The 19,184-nt window shown below is 38.8% G+C and overlaps 1 protein-coding gene, 6 non-coding genes and 2 pseudogenes across 7 annotated transcripts; 4 read left to right on the forward strand and 5 right to left on the reverse strand.

Annotated features, from left to right (window-relative positions):
• Positions 1 to 1,172, forward strand: part of LOC126409558 (photosystem II CP43 reaction center protein-like) — a 3,262-nt pseudogene extending 2,090 nt beyond the window's left edge.
• TRNAS-UGA (transfer RNA serine (anticodon UGA)) lies at positions 414 to 506 on the reverse strand. Its single transcript has one exon. It is a non-coding gene; the product is annotated as a tRNA-Ser (tRNA).
• Positions 1,173 to 1,214: 42 nt separating the features above from the next.
• Positions 1,215 to 4,516, reverse strand: LOC126409557 (photosystem I P700 chlorophyll a apoprotein A2). The gene has a single exon (XM_050075502.1). It carries the CDS (start codon positions 4,514 to 4,516, stop codon positions 2,312 to 2,314), a length of 2,205 nt encoding a protein of 734 aa, XP_049931459.1. The 3' UTR covers positions 1,215 to 2,311.
• Positions 1,327 to 1,397, forward strand: TRNAG-GCC (transfer RNA glycine (anticodon GCC)). The gene has a single exon. It is a non-coding gene; the product is annotated as a tRNA-Gly (tRNA).
• TRNAM-CAU (transfer RNA methionine (anticodon CAU)) lies at positions 1,570 to 1,643 on the reverse strand. Its single transcript has one exon. It is a non-coding gene; the product is annotated as a tRNA-Met (tRNA).
• A 25-nt stretch (positions 4,517 to 4,541) lies between the features above and the next one.
• Positions 4,542 to 11,498, reverse strand: LOC126409556 (photosystem I P700 chlorophyll a apoprotein A1-like; annotated as a pseudogene).
• On the forward strand, positions 10,284 to 10,370 carry TRNAS-GGA (transfer RNA serine (anticodon GGA)). The gene has a single exon. It is a non-coding gene; the product is annotated as a tRNA-Ser (tRNA).
• A 148-nt stretch (positions 11,499 to 11,646) lies between the features above and the next one.
• TRNAT-UGU (transfer RNA threonine (anticodon UGU)) lies at positions 11,647 to 11,719 on the reverse strand. Its single transcript has one exon. It is a non-coding gene; the product is annotated as a tRNA-Thr (tRNA).
• A 1,470-nt stretch (positions 11,720 to 13,189) lies between these two features.
• On the forward strand, positions 13,190 to 13,262 carry TRNAF-GAA (transfer RNA phenylalanine (anticodon GAA)). The gene has a single exon. It is a non-coding gene; the product is annotated as a tRNA-Phe (tRNA).
• Positions 13,263 to 19,184: the final 5,922 nt, after the last annotated feature.

The following is a 19,184-nucleotide window of genomic DNA, read 5'->3' on the forward strand; positions in this document are numbered from 1 at the left end:
TAGCTACAGAGATCAATGCAGTCAATTATGTCTCTCCTAGAAGTTGGTTATCTACCTCTCATTTTGTTCTAGGATTCTTCTTTTTTGTGGGTCATTTGTGGCATGCGGGAAGGGCCCGTGCAGCTGCAGCAGGTTTTGAAAAAGGAATCGATCGCGATTTCGAACCTGTTCTTTTCATGACTCCTCTTAATTGAGACGGGAAATAAAATGCATGAAGTATGAATTTGATTCCATTGTAGATATTGGAATCGAGTCATACCAAAAGTCTTCTTCCTACCCCCTTTCAACTCATTTAGATTTGTGGCTGTGGCTCGGCTATCCCCCTAGCCGAGCCATTCCCTTATGAAAAAGACTGAGCTAGCTAGGGCAAACCAAAACAAACAATAACTAAACGAATATATTCAACGGGCAAAAGGAGAGAGAGGGATTCGAACCCTCGATAGTCCTTTGTTCGGAACTATACCGGTTTTCAAGACCGGAGCTATCAACCACTCAGCCATCTCTCCTAGAGACAATCCCCATTTTATTCCCCAAAATAGGACATGGCCATACGAGTTGATACCGCAACTTCCTGTAGAAACATCTCAGGTGCGGTATTACCTATTCTATATTTGGATCTATATATATATATATATTGTATCTGTTCTGTATATATAGATAGAGATAGGGCATGATGGATCATGCCCGTCGTTTCTTAAGTAAATAAAACTGGACCCTCGATCCCATGTACGATCCGAATAAGTAATGAGTTCTAAAGGATCAATGGATTCACGGCCAAATCCCTCCATGATGCATTTTCTTACACCTTACAATTTCGTCCGAGAGAGGGATCAAATGGTATAGTTCATTCATTTGCCGGTAGCTTGGAGGATTACAACCATGACTATTGCTTTCCAATTGGCTGTTTTTGCATTAATTGCTACTTCATCAATCTTATTGATTAGTGTACCCGTTGTATTTGCTTCTCCCGATGGTTGGTCAAGTAATAAAAATGTTGTATTTTCCGGTACGTCATTATGGATTGGATTAGTATTTCTGGTAGGTATTCTTAATTCGCTCATCTATTGAACCTTTTCAGTATTTTCCGGATCAACAACCCCCCCCTCCGAAGAAATTCCGGTTGTGGGACACATTAACATTAAATATGATATGAGTCCAGAAAAGCAATTCTAGGGGGGTCAAAAGTAACTTTTTGAATGAATTGAATGAAAAATAGTTGGAATTTTCCTTAAAATAGTATCTGGCTCTGTACAAATATGGTATAGATACATATAGAATCTATGGGTGTGTGTTGACACATGCGCGTGTATCAAGAACGAATAAAATGCGGATATGGTCGAATGGTAAAATTTCTCTTTGCCAAGGAGAAGATGCGGGTTCGATTCCCGCTATCCGCCCATGGTGGAGTAATGTAATATGAGATGAGAAATTATCCGGTATAGTTTATATACCTACTATAGTGTAGTGGTTGTATTTTCTTTTACTCAGACTCCCAGTTCATTAAGGTGAAAGAATCAGACTTCAAAATAAATAGATATAAATTTTGACAAATACAAAGAAAAAAATATGTTGCGGAGACAGGATTTGAACCCGTGACCTCAAGGTTATGAGCCTTGCGAGCTACCAAACTGCTCTACCCCGCGCTGACGAACTCGGAACTAATGACTAATGAACGAATAGGGATTAGAGGTGCCCCTATACCAGATTGATATGAATAGTATAGCCTATTCGTACAGAATGGTAAAGGGTGCCCCTATACCAGATTGATATGAATAGTATAGCCTATTCGTACAGAATGGTAAAGGGGGCTCCTCTAATAGAAATGAATAGAAATAGGACTTGGAAGGGATCTTTTTATCCCTACCAACTTGATCTTGTTGCCCCCGGCAACAAACATGCATGAACCATTTCGCGGAGTACGTGTCCGGATAGCCCAAAGTCTCGATAGTTAGCTCTGGGTCTTCCGGTCAAAAAACAGCGTCGATGAAGACGTATAGGTGCACTATTACGTGGTGGGGATTGCAATTTTACATGAATTTCCCATTTCTCGTCCAACGATGAAACTTTGCTTATTTCTTTTTTGAGGATCGACGAATCAAATGATATTTCTCTTCTAATTTCTGCCTCTTCTTCTCCCTCTGAATCAAACTTTTCCTTGCCATAATGGTGTAGTTCCTATTATTACCAATGATACACAATACAGATCGGATCCTAGATGTATAAATATAAGAAGGCGCGCCCCCTCTCCATCGAAATAAAAAATGAGATTTTTTTTGATATCGCGCCTTCCTTTTGAAAATAAATAATCAACTTAACCAAATTTGCCTGATGTAGAAGCAATCAAGAAAGCTGCGTAGGTAAATATATAACCTACAGAAAAGTGAGCTAAGCCAACCAGTCTTGCTTGTACAATGGAAAGAGCCACCGGTTTATCCCTCCAGCGAATCAAATTAGCCAAAGGTGTGCGTTCATGAGCCCATGCTAAAGTTTCAATCAATTCCTGCCAATATCCACGCCAGGAAATTAAGAACATGAATCCAGTAGCCCAAACAAGATGCCCAAATAAGAACATCCACGCCCAGACGGATAAACTATTCATACCAAAAGGATTATATCCGTTGATAAGTTGTGAAGAGTTTAACCATAGATAATCTCTTAACCATCCCATCAAATAAGTGGAAGATTCATTAAATTGCGAAACATTACCCTGCCATAATGTGATATGCTTCCAATGCCAATAGAAGGTAACCCATCCAATGGTATTTAACATCCAGAAAACTGCCAAATAAAATGCATCCCAAGCCGAAATATCACAAGTACCACCTCGTCCTGGACCATCGCAGGGGAAACTATACCCGAAATCCTTTTTATCTGGCATTAACTTGGAACCACGTGCATCTAAAGCACCTTTTACTAAGATCAATGTAGTTGTATGCAAACCTAGAGCAATAGCATGATGTACCAAGAAGTCCCCCGGCCCTATTGTTAAGAATAGTGAATTACGATTTTCATTAATAGCATTCAACCATCCAGGTAACCATAAGCTTTGACCTGCATTAAATGCTGGGCCATTCGTTGAAGATAAGAGTACATCAAACCCATATGAAGTCTTACCATGAGCGGACTGTATCCATTGGGCAAATATGGGTTCGATCAAGATTTGTTTTTCTGGAGTACCAAAAGCAAGCATGACGTCATTATGAACATAGAGTCCCAAGGTATGGAACCCCAGGAACAAGCTAGCCCAACTTAAATGAGATATGATAGCTTCTTTATGGTCTAACATTCTTGCCAATACATTATCCTCATTCTGCTGCGGGTTGTAATCCCTAATGAAGAATATAGCTCCATGAGCAAAGGCTCCTGTCATGATGAACCCTGCGATGTATTGGTGATGAGTATATAACGCAGCTTGAGTAGTAAAGTCTTGTGCTATAAATGCATAAGCAGGTAAAGAGTACATGTGTTGAGCTACCAAGGAAGTAATAACCCCCAAAGAGGCTAGAGCAAGACCTAATTGAAAATGAATCGAATTATTGATTGTGTCATAAAGGCCTTTATGCCCGCGCCCCAATCGACCCCCCGGAGGAATATGCGCCTCTAGAAGATCTTTTATACTGTGCCCAATCCCGAAGTTAGTTCTATACATATGACCAGCAACGAGAAAAATGAATGCAATAGCTAAATGATGATGGGCAATATCGGTCAGCCATAAACTTTGAGTTTGCGGATGGAATCCCCCGAGAAGGGTTAGAATGGCAGTTCCCGCTCCTTGGGAGGTACCGAATAAATGACTACTGGAATCGGGGTTTTGGGCATAAAGATTCCACTGACCTGTAAAAAGTGGCCCCAATCCTTGGGGATATGGTAATACATCTAAGAAATTATTCCATCTGACATATTCACCCCTTGACCCGGGAATAGCAACATGAACTAAATGTCCTGCCCAAGCCAAGGAGCTTACTCCGAAGAGCCCTGACAAATGATGATTGAGACGAGATTCGGCATTTTTGAACCACGAAACGCTTGGCTTCCATTTGGGTTGTAGATGTAACCAACCCGCTACTAAAGATATGGCAGAAATAAATAATAGAAAAAGAGCTCCAGTATAAAGATCTTCGTTGGTGCGCAAGCCGATTGTATACCACCATTGATAAACACCGGAATAAGCAATATTCACTGGGCCAAGAGCACCCCCTCGAGTAAAAGCTTCTACAGCCGGTTGACCAAAATGAGGATCCCAAATAGTATGAGCAATGGGTCTTACATGTAAGGGGTCCTGTACCCATGACTCAAAATTTCCTTGCCAAGCCACATGAAACAGATTGCCGGAAGTCCACAGAAAGATTATTGCTAACTGCCCGAAGTGAGAAGCAAAAATATTCTGATAAAGACGTTCCTCGGTGATATCATCATGACTCTCGAAGTCATGTGCGGTAGCAATACCAAACCAAATACGACGAGTAGTGGGGTCCTGAGCTAAGCCTTGGCTAAACCTTGGAAATCTTAATGCCATAATGCCTTTCAAATCCTCCTAGCCATTATCCTACTGAAATAATTCTTGCTAAGAAGAATGCCCATGTTGTGGCAATTCCACCCAGAAGGTAATGGGTTACTCCTACAGCGCGTCCTTGTATAATGCTCAAGGCTCTAGGCTGAGTAGCAGGAGCAACTTTTAATTTGTTATGAGCCCAGACGATGGATTCAATGAGTTCTTGCCAATAACCACGACCGCTAAATAGAAACATTAAACTGAAGGCCCAGACAAAATGAGCACCTAAGAAGAAAAGACCATAGGCGGATAATGAAGAGCCATAAGACTGGATTACTTGGGAGGACTGTGCCCATAAAAAATCTCTTAGCCACCCATTAATTGTAATGGAACTCTGTGCAAAGTTTCCCCCCGTGATATGAGTTACCACCCCTTGATCACTTATACTACCCCAAACATCTGACTGCATCTTCCAGCTGAAATGGAAAATTACTACCGAAATCGCATTGTACATCCAGAATAGACCTAGGAAGACATGATCCCAGGCGGAGACTTGGCATGTTCCCCCTCTTCCGGGTCCGTCACAAGGGAAACGAAAACCAAGATTTGCTTTATCAGGTATCAAACGAGAACTGCGGGCAAATAGAACACCTTTCAGTAGTATCAATACAGTTACATGGATCGTAAATGCATGAATGTGATGTACCAAAAAATCTGCGGTTCCCAGTGGAATAGGTAACAAAGCTACTTTGCCGCCTACTGCTACTAAATCACCACCCCCCAAGTCAAGCTGGTGCCCGCTGTTGCACCAGGAGCTGTTGCGCTAGGTGCTAAAGCATGAGTGTTTTGTATCCATTGAGCAAAGATAGGTTGTAATTGTATAGCGGTATCTGAAAACATATCTTGGGGACGCCCCAAAGCGCTCATAGTATCATTATGAATATACAAGCCAAAACTGTGAAAGCCTAGAAATATACACACCCAGTTAAGATGTGATATGATTGCATCTCGGTGCCTAAGGACACGATCTAATAGATCGTTGTATCGAGTAGTTGGATCATAGTCTCTTACCATAAAAATTGCTGCATGTGCAGCAGCACCAACTATGAGAAATCCACCGATCCACATGTGATGCGTGAACAACGAAAGTTGTGTACCATAATCAGTAGCTAGGTATGGATAAGGGGGCATAGAGTACATATGGTGGGCTACTACAATGGTTAAAGAACCTAACATAGCTAAATTCAGAGCTAATTGAGCATGCCATGACGTTGTTAGGATCTCATAGAGGCCCTTATGACCCTCACCTGTAAACGGACCCTTATGAGCCTCTAAAATATCTTTCAGGTCATGACCAATGCCCCAGTTGGTCTTATACATGTGACCAGCTATCAGGAAAAGAATTGCAATAGCCAAATGATGGTGTGCAATATCGGTTAGCCATAGACCTCCTGTTACTGGATCTAACCCTCCACGAAAAGTAAGAAATTCCGCGTATTTTGACCAATTCAGGGTGAAAAACGGGGTTGCTCCCTCTGCAAAACTGGGATAAAGTTGAGCCAAAAGATCCCGATTCAAGATAAATTCATGAGGAAGTGGTATTTCCTTAGGATCCACCCCAGCGTTCAGAAATTGGTTAATAGGTAAAGATACATGTACTTGATGCCCTGCCCAAGAAAGAGACCCAAGTCCTAGTAACCCTGCTAAGTGGTGGTTCAACATGGATTCTACATCTTGGAACCAAGCCAATTTTGGAGCAGCTTTGTGATAATGGAACCAACCGGCAAAAAGCATTAACGCTGCAAAGATCAATGCTCCAATTGCAGTACAATAAAGTTGTAATTCACTAGTTATTCCCGACGCTCGCCAAATCTGAAAAAATCCAGAGGTTATTTGTATTCCTCGGAAACCTCCGCCTACATCGCCATTCAATATTTCTTGACCCACTATCGGCCAAACCACCTGGGCACTGGGTCCGATGTGAGTAGGGTCGCTCAGCCACGCTTCATAATTGGAAAAACGGGCTCCATGGAAATACATGCCACTCAACCAAAGAAAGATGATGGATAGTTGACCGAAATGAGCACTAAATACTTTTCGGGAGATCTCCTCCAAATCATTGGTATGGCTATCGAAATCGTGAGCATCAGCATGTAGGTTCCAGATCCAAGTGGTAGTATCAGGGCCCTTAGCTATTGTCCTTGAGAAATGGCCGGGTCTGGCCCATTCCTCGAATGAAGTTTTTATGGGATCCCTATCCACCAAAATCTTCACTTCTGGTTCCGGCGAACGAATAATCATTGAGTCCTCCTCTTTCCGGACAACACATACGAAGAGACCCGCCAACAAAAAGTAAAGTAATTAGTGAACCTCTGAGAAATATATATTTCTGATTAGTTCCTTTCTATCCCCCACAATTTTCCTTAGTTATTCACTAGAGCAATTATGAGCAATTATGATATGGAAGTCTATCCGGGGCAAGTGTTCGGATCTATTATGACATATCTATGAGGTGCTCAACGGACCGTTTTTTTGTAAATCCCTTCCCGACGCGAGCCAAAAACAACTTTTTGGCCCAACCTAGTCTACTCATATTTCGATGTATGAGTGCCTAGATGGGTCTACTTGTATACTACGTTACATGCAACGTATTACGCCATTACAAATCACAAGATCTCTCATTAGTCATTACTAATGACTAAGATAAGAAATATCCCGATATCGATTTTAGACGTCTTTTTGATTAGTTAGCAATCGCTAAGAGAAAGGAAGAGATTCTGTGCCATATGCATATATCGTCTACCCCTATAAGGTACCAAATGAAATAAAAAGAACGATCTTAGAAGGGATATAATGAAATTCCTCTATCGATTCCCCCGGGGCAACAATCTATTTGATGGATCCAACAAACAATTTAAGTGAATTCAATTCAAAAAGAAAGTGTTCTTATTCGAACCGCCCTGTGATCTTCAACCAATTCTGTGCTTCAATATAATTACCTGGAGTAAGCGCTATGGCTTGTTTCCAATACTCAGCAGCTTGATCGAACCAAGCCTCCGCAATTTCTGAATCTCCCTGTCGAATGGCCTCTTCTCCCCGGTCGGAATAGGTAGGTCAATTCCTTCCCTTAGAACCGTACTTGAGAGTTTCCTGCCTCATACGGCTCAGCAGTCAACTCTTTTTTGGCGTTACATCTTTCTTAATCTACCGTATCTAGCTGAATGAGATTTATCGGAGATCTATCCCTTCTTGGATTAGCCAAATCAAATAACCTGAAGAGGTTAAGTTAATTACATGAGTTTCAAACTCCGATTTGGATCAATAATCAGTTTTATCTCTTCTCCCACTCTCAGAAGAATGAAGCATAGATATCTCCCTCTATCATTAGAGTTTTCTGAAAGTTAACTATCTCGGTTTCGTCTAGAAATTCATATAGAATCTTTGAAAAAGACTTTCTTCGATAAGAAAAAAGGACTTACTCTCCTTGGGATCTGATACTACACCGCTGCTCAATACCTTAGTGGATCAACCCTATTACATAAGTTGATTCCTAACTTTTATGTCATATTATGACATACATAAGTAAGCAGGTCTTATTGTATCGGCCAAAAACCTCAATAATTGATCTTTACGGTGCTTCTTTTATCAATTAGATCCTTTATCCATAGAATCTAGTATAAGGGCTATACTTAGTTCTTCATATATCGGCTTCTATGAAGTCTGTTTTTTTGCTACAGCTTCTAAAAATCGTTCCCCTTTGGACAATGGATATGTAGAAAGCCTATTTTTTTGTTTCTCCTTAGATTTCCTAGTACTAGCAATAGGAGGTTTTAATACTAGCGGATTTGATCTTTCTTTCCTTCTTTCTATTTCTATAGTAGAGATAGTCGCACGTAATGGCAGATCACGGCCATATTATTAGAAGCTTGTGGTAAGAATGGATTTCGTTCTAGTGCTCGGAAATAATATTCCAAAGCCTTCGTATGTTCTCCGTTACTTGTGTGTATAAGGCCTATATTATAGAGTATATAACTTCGATCGTAGGGATCAATTTCTGGTCGCATAGCTTCATAATAATTCTGTAAAGCTTCCGCATAATTTCCTTCAGATTGAGCTGACATCCGTTACGGTCGTTCATTCCAAGAATCTCCGTTCCAGAACCGTACGTGAGATTTCCATCTCATACGGCTCCTCCCTTCTGCGCATAATATAATATTAAGGGAAATAATCCATGGAATCAAACCAAAACCAAAAAGATTTAAATATTTTCCTTATGAACTGACAGGGGCTAGTGTTTTTACAAGAAATCTCTAGCCAGCCTTCCTGCAAGAGGTCTTTTCTTACTTAATACCAAACATGTTGGTCTTTCTTAGAGAAAAATGGTAACTCCAGCAATTTCTTTGTTCTTAACGCCCCCTATTTCCAGGAATTAGTCACTTCAACGATCTTTGATGGTTATACGGGTATCCAAAGTACGAACGAGATGGATGTTTGTTGTCCTAACCATTCTTGGTAGTCCCGATCCCGATAAGAAGAAGGGGGAATTATATAACAAAGTTTTCGTTTTGTTGATTCCTAGGTGTAGTGCTTCTTCCCCTATGCCACCTATTGGCACTATTACAGTAGAATTGACATGCAATACAGAACCTATAGGTGTAACCTTTCGCTCAATACTAGAATCGACAATTGAAGCATCTGAGGTTGCATCAATCGAGGATACACGACAGAAGGGATTGCTCTATCTCCAAACTTCACCTTCACCAAGCGTAGGTTTTTACCAATCTTTTTCTTTCCATACCGAATCGTGTCTCTTTTTGTAAGAATAAGAATAAATGAAATAGAGTGGTAAGTAAGAAAAAAGGAATCAAATCGCACCATCTCTGTAATAGGTAAATGCCTCTTTTTCTCCCGAAGTTGTCGGAATTATTCGTAATAAGATATTGGCTACAATTGAAGAGGTTTTATCAATAAAATTTCCATTTATCCGAGATCTAGGCATAGTTTGCAATCCATTTTATAATTCTTCTCATTACCCCTCGCGGGTAAATGATCCCACAACAAAGGAATTGTACGATACGAAATGACATAAAAAAAAAGACTAATAACTAATTAAACTAATTATAAAATCAAAAAATGTGGATCTTTTACTCAGTACTTTTGGGAAGGGATCAATAAGGAACTATTTGAATACGGTTGGATTTTCGATTCCAATTTAGTAGTATACCAATGAGACTATTAGCTATTTCATTGAAATGCAAGAATCAAGGAATTTTTTCTACAGATTCTAATACTAATATAATAAACAATAACCTATCCTATCATAACCTAACCAAAATTGGATTTCATTATGATAATAAAAAAATGGAATAAGCATTCCATGATAAAAATGGGGTAAGGATAACTATCCATTTTGTGTGCATAGCGTGTAGACACCATAAGATTATAGAATGAAAATCCATGGGATGATTCATCAATTTGTAATAGATCCATAGCTCATGGGAGGGATTATTTTTGAAAAATCTGAAATGAAACTGGAAAGGATCCATCGGTTGATTCATTCCAACCCGTTGGTTTAATCCGGTAGAAATCAAATATCAATAAGATGGGAGCGTCCGTCGTCTTGACAAGGATGAATACGTTTTTCTTTTTTATCCCTCGAAACTTGAAGGAAGATCGTTCCTTGACAAAAAGTTTGATATGATAATGGATCGGTCGTACCTGTACTAAATAATATGAGTGACTCGCTATTCACTTGGTTTCTGGGTCATAATTAATAAGATAAGGTTATGTAGGAGAGATGGCCGAGTGGTTCAAGGCGTAGCATTGGAAATGCTATGTAGGCTTTTGTTTACCGAGGGTTCGAATCCCTCTCTTTCCGTATCCTCATCTAATTCACCAACGTTACCAACCACACAATGTATCAAATACCAATTGATACCGTTATTCTAAGAGAAGAGAAAGACCCTTCTTTTCTTTCTTTATAGAGATTTTTTTCTATTCCTAATTACTGTGCTGTGATACGTAAAAGGAAAAGAACAAAAAGAGGGGGAAGAAAAGAGCGGACAGTGAATGAAAATATCACTGCTGATCCATTTGCGATACGTGAATGGGATCAAAATCCGTATCAAATCCCTCTACTTCTTTCAGCGAAAAAAGGGACAAAATTGTCCTAACCTTTGCTGGGTATTTTAGGTTCAAGTTTGTCGGGAATAATATTCTACGATTAGCAATTCATTGACTTTCAAACCGACCCATTTACTATCTATTATTTGATTGACTACCCCTTTATATTGCAATGAGTGCAGAGTCAAATGTTTTGGCAATTCCGCGTTGGAGGATGAATCCATATGATTTTGAATCAAAGCTCTGGATCTTTGTTTATCCTTCGTAGTAATAATATCTCGGGGTTTGCAGCGATAACTTGGTATATCCACTAGACGACCATTAACTAAAATATGTCCATGGTTAACTAATTGCCTGGCTCCAGGAATAGTTGAAGCCATACCCAATCGAAAAAGAATGTTATCCAAACGCATCTCAAGTAGTTGCAGTAAAACTTGACCCGTCGAACCGTTTGCTTTTCCAGCGATACGAACATATCGAAGTAGTTGTCGCTCCGTCAGACCATAATGAAAACGCAATTTCTGTTTTTCTTCTAAACGAATACGATATTGAGATCTTTTCCCGGAGCGGGATTGGTTTCTAAGATCACTTGCGGACCTAGGTTTTTTACTAGTTAGTCCCGGCAAAGCCCCCAGACGGCGTATTTTTTTAAAACGAGGTCCTCGGTAACGAGACATAAAGACTCCTTATTTTAAAGAATAGGATAAACCTTAAGACTGAACTAAACGATAAACAAAGCGAAACCCACTGAAGTGCTAATGCTAAAAAGAGAAATTAGATGAATTGTATCAATACCCGTATTATTTTGTATATATGTATACATGGTAAGTAAGTATCCCACGATTTGTTCTATAGAGATACAACTGCTCCAATAAGTTTTTTACTCATAATTGAATTGGAATGTAAGTTCCTGCGACATAGACATAATAGATCGGGAACCCGAGATTTGGAAAAAAAAGGGAAGAGTCTTTTCACTATTCCTTTATCTCAAGGAGACATTATCAATCATGGATAAAAAATCGATAGGAAAAAGCCGGCTATCGGAGTCGAACCGATGACCATCGCATTACAAATGCGATGCTCTAACCTCTGAGCTAAGCGGGCTCAACTCACATAACATAAAAATAAAATAGTGAGTTAGTTCAGTAAGCTGCTGTGATCTTAGCTTATTATAGCTAAGCTAGTCTATTTAGTTATAACGGATCTAGCCTAAGAATGCAATCTGGATCATAATGAGATTATGCACTCCTCTGATTTTATTCGTAAAGATAGGAAAAAGAAGAAGAATATTGACCGTTCCACTATTTCATATCGAGCAGGGAAAATGCGCGGAGGAGAGGCAGATATATGTGGGATATAGCTATCCATATTGAATTGCGGATACATCAATGATAGAATCATTTCTGGTTCTGATTGAACCAAACACTGGTCTGGTAGAGCTGAAAGGGTTAAAAATAGGATTTTTTCCGATATCGGATCGGTATTTAATGAATTGAATGGTTCTAACAGAAAGGAAAGAGGGGAATGGAATCACAATAGGGTCCCGGCCTCAAAAGAAAGAAAGGGGGATATGGCGAAATTGGTAGACGCTACGGACTTGATTGAATTGAGCCTTGGTATGGAAACCTACTAAGTGGTAACTTCCAAATTCAGAGAAACCCTGGAATTAAAAATGGGCAATCCTGAGCCAAATCCTGTTTACAGAAAACAAGGGTTCCTTTCCTAGAAAGCGAGAATCAAAAAAGGATAGGTGCAGAGACTCAATGGAAGCTGTTCCAACGAATGGGGTTGAGGGGTTGGTAGAAGAATCTATCCATCGGAACTCTGAGGGGATGATCCTATGTACTGAAATATCAACTGAAATATCAAACGATTAATCACAACCCGAATCCTTATTTTTTTTTATTTTCTTATTTATATATATTAATATATATGAAATATATTAATAATTAGTTCATAACTCTTGTGTTCTGAATCGATTCCAATTTGAAAGAAAAATAAAATATTCAGTGATAAAATCATTCACTCCAGAGTATAAGGCTGGGAGAGAAATGACTGATCGAACGAGAATAAAGATAGAGTCCCATTCTACCTGTCAATGCTGACAACAATGCAATTTGTTTGTAGTAGGAGGAAAATCCGTCGACTTTAGAAATCGTGAGGGTTCGAGTCCCTCTATCCCCAAGTCCCCAAGAAATGCCTAGTTTACGACCTAAACATTTATCCTCTTTTTTCGCCAGCGCTTCCAAATTAGAAGCGGGTCAAAATTATATATGATATTCATTCGCTCGACTCTTTGACAAACGGATCCTAGCAGTTTCTCTCTTGCTTCAGCAGCTAAATGCAGTATATGTCCAAACGAACATAACCATAACATATGTATATGTATTATTTGTATACAAGGATATACAAGGAATCCCATTATTGAATCATTCATAGTTCATATCCCTTACAAATAAAGGTTTAAAAAAAATCCAAAGAAAAAGAAATCCCAGGACTTGTAATGTTTCTTTAGTACCTTTAAATTAATTGACACAGATACATGTCCTCCAGTAGGATAATGTATAGAGGACGGTCGGGATAGCTCAGCTGGTAGAGCAGAGGACTGAAAATCCTCGTGTCACCAGTTCAAATCTGGTTCCTGGCATATGGTTAATGTATCGAAATGTATATATACAAAGAGAAAATGAATATGGATCGGGATACAATACATATTCGTTACATTCATAGTCTAGTAGTTATTCATCGAGGTATCTACAACATACATCCCGACCCTTGTGGATCGGCAAAGGAATATATTCCTTCTTCTTTTTTGTTTGTCCCTACTATCCTTCCTTTGGCTCATGTTAATACTCCATACATATCCGAAGTTGTCTGAAAGACACAGAAGTCTCGTCTGTTCAGAGGGTTGAGGGGTAGGAATAGAAAAGATCATTTCCGATCCAGTACAAATCCAATCTGATCCCTTTTCATTTCTTAATTTTCCCATTTTTTTCGCCCCTTCCCACATTTTTTGCTTTCCGGGGCCCATCTAAGTGATGGGCGCGGTACATAGTTCATGATGTATCTTTTGATTCATCCTATTGGCTCCGCCCATCCCCCAATGGATATGATACTTTGCATTGCATATTGGGTAATATTAATTTACTCGAATTAATTATATATAAATAAACCTCGAACCCCCCCTTTTTTATCCCATCATAATACGAATGACATGAGAGTCCAGTTACTCTATCTAGACGAGAAAGAACGTAAAAATACTCCTTCTTGAGTCTTGTAAGCTAAGATAAGTTTCTTATCATTCAATAAGCATCCTGTAGTTCATAGAAATTAGGGGCAATATAATCCTTGCGTAGGGGCCAACCAATCCAACTTTCGGGCATCAAAATCCGTTTCATGCGTGGATGATTATCATAAGAGATTCCCAACATATCATAAGACTCCCGTTCTTGAAAATCGGCGCTTTTCCAAATCCAGAAAACAGACGGGATTCTAGGATTACTCCTTGGGACAAATACTTTTATGCATACCTCTTCCGGTTGGTCCACACCATACTGTATTCTCGTCAGATGATACACACTAGCTAGCAATCCACCCGGTGCTACATCGTAGGCACATTGGGAACGTAGATAATTGTAACCATATACGTATGAAATGACAGCAATGGAGTACCAATCCTCGGGCTTTATTTGTAAAGTCTCTACTCCTTGGTAATCAAAGCCCAAAGATCTATGAACCAGCTCGTGTTTCACTAGCCAAGCGGATGAACGACCCTGCATCTTCTTGATCTCCCCACATATTTATATGAGTATTTGACATTGACGATGAAATTTATGAAGATTGATCCACCGTTTGTTATTCTGCACAAAACATCCTATTTAATTCACTAATTCGTGAGAAGATACTGAACTCTTGTATTTGAAAAATGCTTCAGAAGGTATCTCTGAAGTCGATGTCGATTGATAGAGTAATCCTTGATCGTAATTTACAGCACGAGTACTGCGTCCAAGATGAAACTTGTGATTAGTAGTAAAACATCGATTTTCCTGTTGGGCCCCCGTTCTATCTTCATAGATTTCTCGAGATACCTTCTTACGAAGTTTCGTTATAGCGTCTATAATTGCCTCTGGTTTAGGTGGGCAGCCTGGCAAATAAACATCGACGGGGATTAACTTATCGACTCCCCGAACGGTACTATAAGAATCGGTACTGAACATTCCTCCTGTAATAGTACAGGCTCCCATAGCAATTACATATTTTGGTTCAGGCATTTGTTCATATAGTCTTACTAAAGAAGGAGCCATTTTCATTGTTACTGTACCGGCTGTTAAAATAAGGTCGGCTTGCCTAGGACTTGATCTTGGCACCAGTCCATAACGATCAAAATCGAATCGGGAGCCTATTAATGAGGCAAATTCAATGAAGCAACAACTGGTACCGTAGAGAAGCGGCCATAAACTGGAAAGTCTTGACCAATTCGAAAGATCATTCAATGTAGTTGAAATAACTGAATTGGGGGTTGTTCGGTCAAAGAGCGGAAACTCCATAGAATTCATAACTGTCTCAATGGAACCCTTTCCTTCTTTTTTATTGTCTGAATATTCAGGAGCTAAGACCATTCCAATGCTCCTTTTCGCCATGCATAAACTGAACCAACAACTGGGATAAGCACGAAAATCAAAGCTTCTATAAACACGTATACGCCCAATATATCAAAACTCACGGCCCATGGATAAAGAAAGACCGTTTCGACATCAAAAACAACAAAAACGAGAGCAAACATGTAATAGCGGATTCGGAATTGTATCCAAGCATCCCCTATTGGTTCTATACCCGATTCATAACTGGAGAGCTTCTCTGGTCCTTCACTAATTGGGGCTAAAACCCCGGAAATTATAAATGCCAAAATAGGAATAACACTTGATATCATTAGAAATGCCCAGAAAATATCATATTCGTAAAGCAGAAACATAGATGTACTCCTATGAATGTAGAATATACCGAATTCATTGATTAATTAGAATTGTAATTGTCAATTTATCCATAACTCCAACTGCTTACTCGAAACAAGAATTGATTGTGATCGAACCACATAGTTTGTTTTATGTGGGTCATGTCTTGTTTCAAGATTTATCTAACAGAAGCCCACTTACTTATTTACCCACTTACTTATTTATATTATATTTCTTATTTCTTGGTGTGGTGTAGGCATATCATGCTCTTATATTATAAGTATAAGAATAACGAATAATTCTCATTTTTCTTTTTCCTCAGGTTCCCCATAAAAACGAATGAAATTCATTCTCAATTCTAATGAATTGAAACTTATTCATTTTCATTAATCTGAAAAAACAATTCATTTTCTAAATATACCATACAATAACTCCATATAACTACTATAATACTAGAACTTATTGGTAATGGAATTTCTTTAGATAAAAGAGTTTTTTATCTTTTCTTTTTATTTAAGAGTTATAGTTATATAGTTAAGTTATTATTATGTATTAGTATTAATAGTCATTAGTGATTTCATTCTAGTATAATAGTGAGATGCAATAGAATGTCTAGGTTCAGTATTTATGATTCCACAGTTACGGCATAACATATGCGACTTAGCAGCATTGGCGGATTCCTTTATTCTGTTCATTAACATTTCAGATCCGAGCGTAGAATCTTCTATGAATTCGATACGGAATGCTTGAACCGATTAGATTCCCTCTTTTCCTTGTACCAGATTCATACTTAATTGATTCAATCTCAATCCGTTGAATTCTGAGGAACCCTTACATTTACATATAACATAAGAAAACAACTCATTATAGGATTACCCTGACCCCCTATTGAGTTATTTAGTTAAAGTTAGACGTCTTGAAAAAGTCACTCCATTTCGGACCAATTCTTAGTGCTACGCGATTTGGATTGACTCAAAATCCTTGTTTTGTTAATGGAGTAACCCCTAGTGAGACCAAGATGTTAGATTTCAGGGCAATCAAAAAAAGGAGTTTTTTGCAGCATCCCCACATGGCGGAGCGTGGCCCGATAGTGGAATCGTTTAGTTTAAATCATAAAATCATAACATAAGTATAAGTGAAGTGATCCCCATAAAAGATTTCTGGTCTAATCGTGCGTTATCAAACGATTGGTTCTAATTCTATAAACCAAACCTATACCCATAGAAATAGAAGAGAGAATAAACGTCGATACATTTCTTTCATTAAATAAGACTAAGATCAATTCATTGTTTCAGAGATAATGAATTTTGATTGTTGTTTTACAAAAAGGCGATGAATCTAGGTCTAGAGATTCATAACTCTTCCAAGCCCAAAAGACCCTAATCTTCTTGCATAAAGTATGAATTGGTAGAATTCAAATGGTGAGCAATTGGAGTAGATTCAGATACAAAAAAATTAGTATTGTACAAAGAAAAATGACTACTTAACTACTGACTTTGCTAGTCCAGTTATATGAATACAATTTCACACCGAAACTGACGAAAGAGTTTCTTTTTTCTCTGGCTTTTCTTTTCCACAAATCCAAGAATAGGTCCTAGATCCGTGCCACTTACTACTATCTGGTTGGGCCGGGTTGGAGGTTTGTTTTAGCCTCATGTTATTATTTTGACTTCATTGATTGAATGCGATTAGGTATACCTAAGGCGCATCAATCACTCTTTCATCATGGGCAGTAAAAGAGGAAAAAGGTCGTATGTAATTCGATATTGGAAAAATGCCTATTGGATGGAATAAACTTTTTTGAACTTGAGATCCCTAGGGATCTCTTGTACACGCAGGAATGCCTTCTTTATATTATATTTATATATTATATGGCCTTATATGGCCCAACCGGCCATAGGCCGCGCTAATGAGATGATAAAATGGGTACAAAATTCTACTCTACAAAAGCATACAATACATCAATCAAATAATATATTATATAGGTATAGGGCTATACGGACTCGAACCGTAGACCTTCTCGGTAAAACAGATCAAACTGATTATTATCGAAATGATTCGAACTGTTTCAAAGACCCAACATGCATTTTTGTGCATTGGGCTCTTTCATCAACTGATGGATCAATCAGTTAGTCCACCATATTTTATCTTTATATGAAGATAACGAGATGGCTCCATGTGCTCTGATTCTTTATTTATATTCTGATCCAGGAGCAATACCAAAGTGTTTCAAAGGATTACCTTGACGTAGGTCTGTCTTAGGCCTAGATCAACCTCAATAGAGTCCCTGTCGTTCCGCTTCAAGCGTAAAATATGATACTTCATACACCTCAAAGTTCATAGGACAAAAGGAGGTTATTTTGAGGTCCCTATTAACTCATTAGGCCTAACATTGAATTAACTGGGTATTCACCTTATCAATGATAAAATCAATGGTTGGTTCTATTTCGTATCCGAATTGGAACTGAATCGAACCCAATACTTGTCAGGCTATTGTTCTCTTGTTCTCTCGAATCAATGGAGTAAGACATCAATCTTTCATTTCAATAAGAGAAGATCAATTTCTTTGATTGCATGATGAACTCCCCTGAAAAGCATTGGCGCACGTGTAAACGAGGTGCTCTACCAACTGAGCTATAGCCCTTGTGATAGATATCTTATCATATAGATCATTTCTTGTCAAGAAAGATATTACATGATCTAACACGATACCCTAATCCGTTTCCTGCCAAGGATTGATATTGCTTAGAAGCCATATTCCATCTATAATAAATAATAAATACCCGATACGATGCGCTCTATTCTTTCTCTTTGTGATGATAAATGACCTACTTAACCCAGTGGTTAGAGTATTGCTTTCATACGGCGGGAGTCATTGGTTCAAATCCAATAGTAGGTAGAACTTATTAGGTACCGGAGTCAATGAATGGCATCTAATAAGTTTTTCTACCCCTTTTCTTTTATTGATTTTGTATCTTTCCCTTATTCCTATCCCGCTCACTACTCTTGTTCGTTACATCAATCAGATTGATTCTACTTGATTGTACGGAATCCAATATGGTGTATAAACAGAACTTTTGATTCTTATGGATTATGTGGATCAGCTAGTACGATAGATCAGCTAGTACGAAATAGCATTGATAGCCTCTACTCGTGCCCTAGCTCGTCTGAGAGCTAAATTCGCCTCAATTACTTGTCTCTTGCCTTCTGCTTTACTCAAGTTAGCTTCAGCTATTTCAAGAGTTCGCTGAGCTTCTTGCGGATCAATGTCACTACCCTTCTCCGCATCATTGACTAATATGGTGATTTCATTATTGCCTATTCTGGCAAACCCCCCCATCAGAGCCATCGTTAACCATTGGTCGTCGAGGTATTCTTAAAATACCAATATCTACGGCCGTGCAACAGGGCGTGGTTTGGTAATACGCCGATTTGGCCACTATTAGTAGATAAAATGATTTCTTTCACTTCTGAATCCCAAATAATTCTATTAGGAGTCAGTACACAAAGATTATGGTCATTTCTTCATTTGCTCTCTACTTCTAAGTTCATAGCCTTCCGGTAGCTTCATCGTATTACCTACCAAATAAAAGGCCTGCTCGGGAAAACTATCTAAT

Source organism: Nymphaea colorata, unplaced genomic scaffold, assembly GCF_008831285.2.
Source record: "Nymphaea colorata isolate Beijing-Zhang1983 unplaced genomic scaffold, ASM883128v2 scaffold0568, whole genome shotgun sequence".
Lineage (NCBI taxonomy): Eukaryota > Viridiplantae > Streptophyta > Magnoliopsida > Nymphaeales > Nymphaeaceae > Nymphaea > Nymphaea colorata.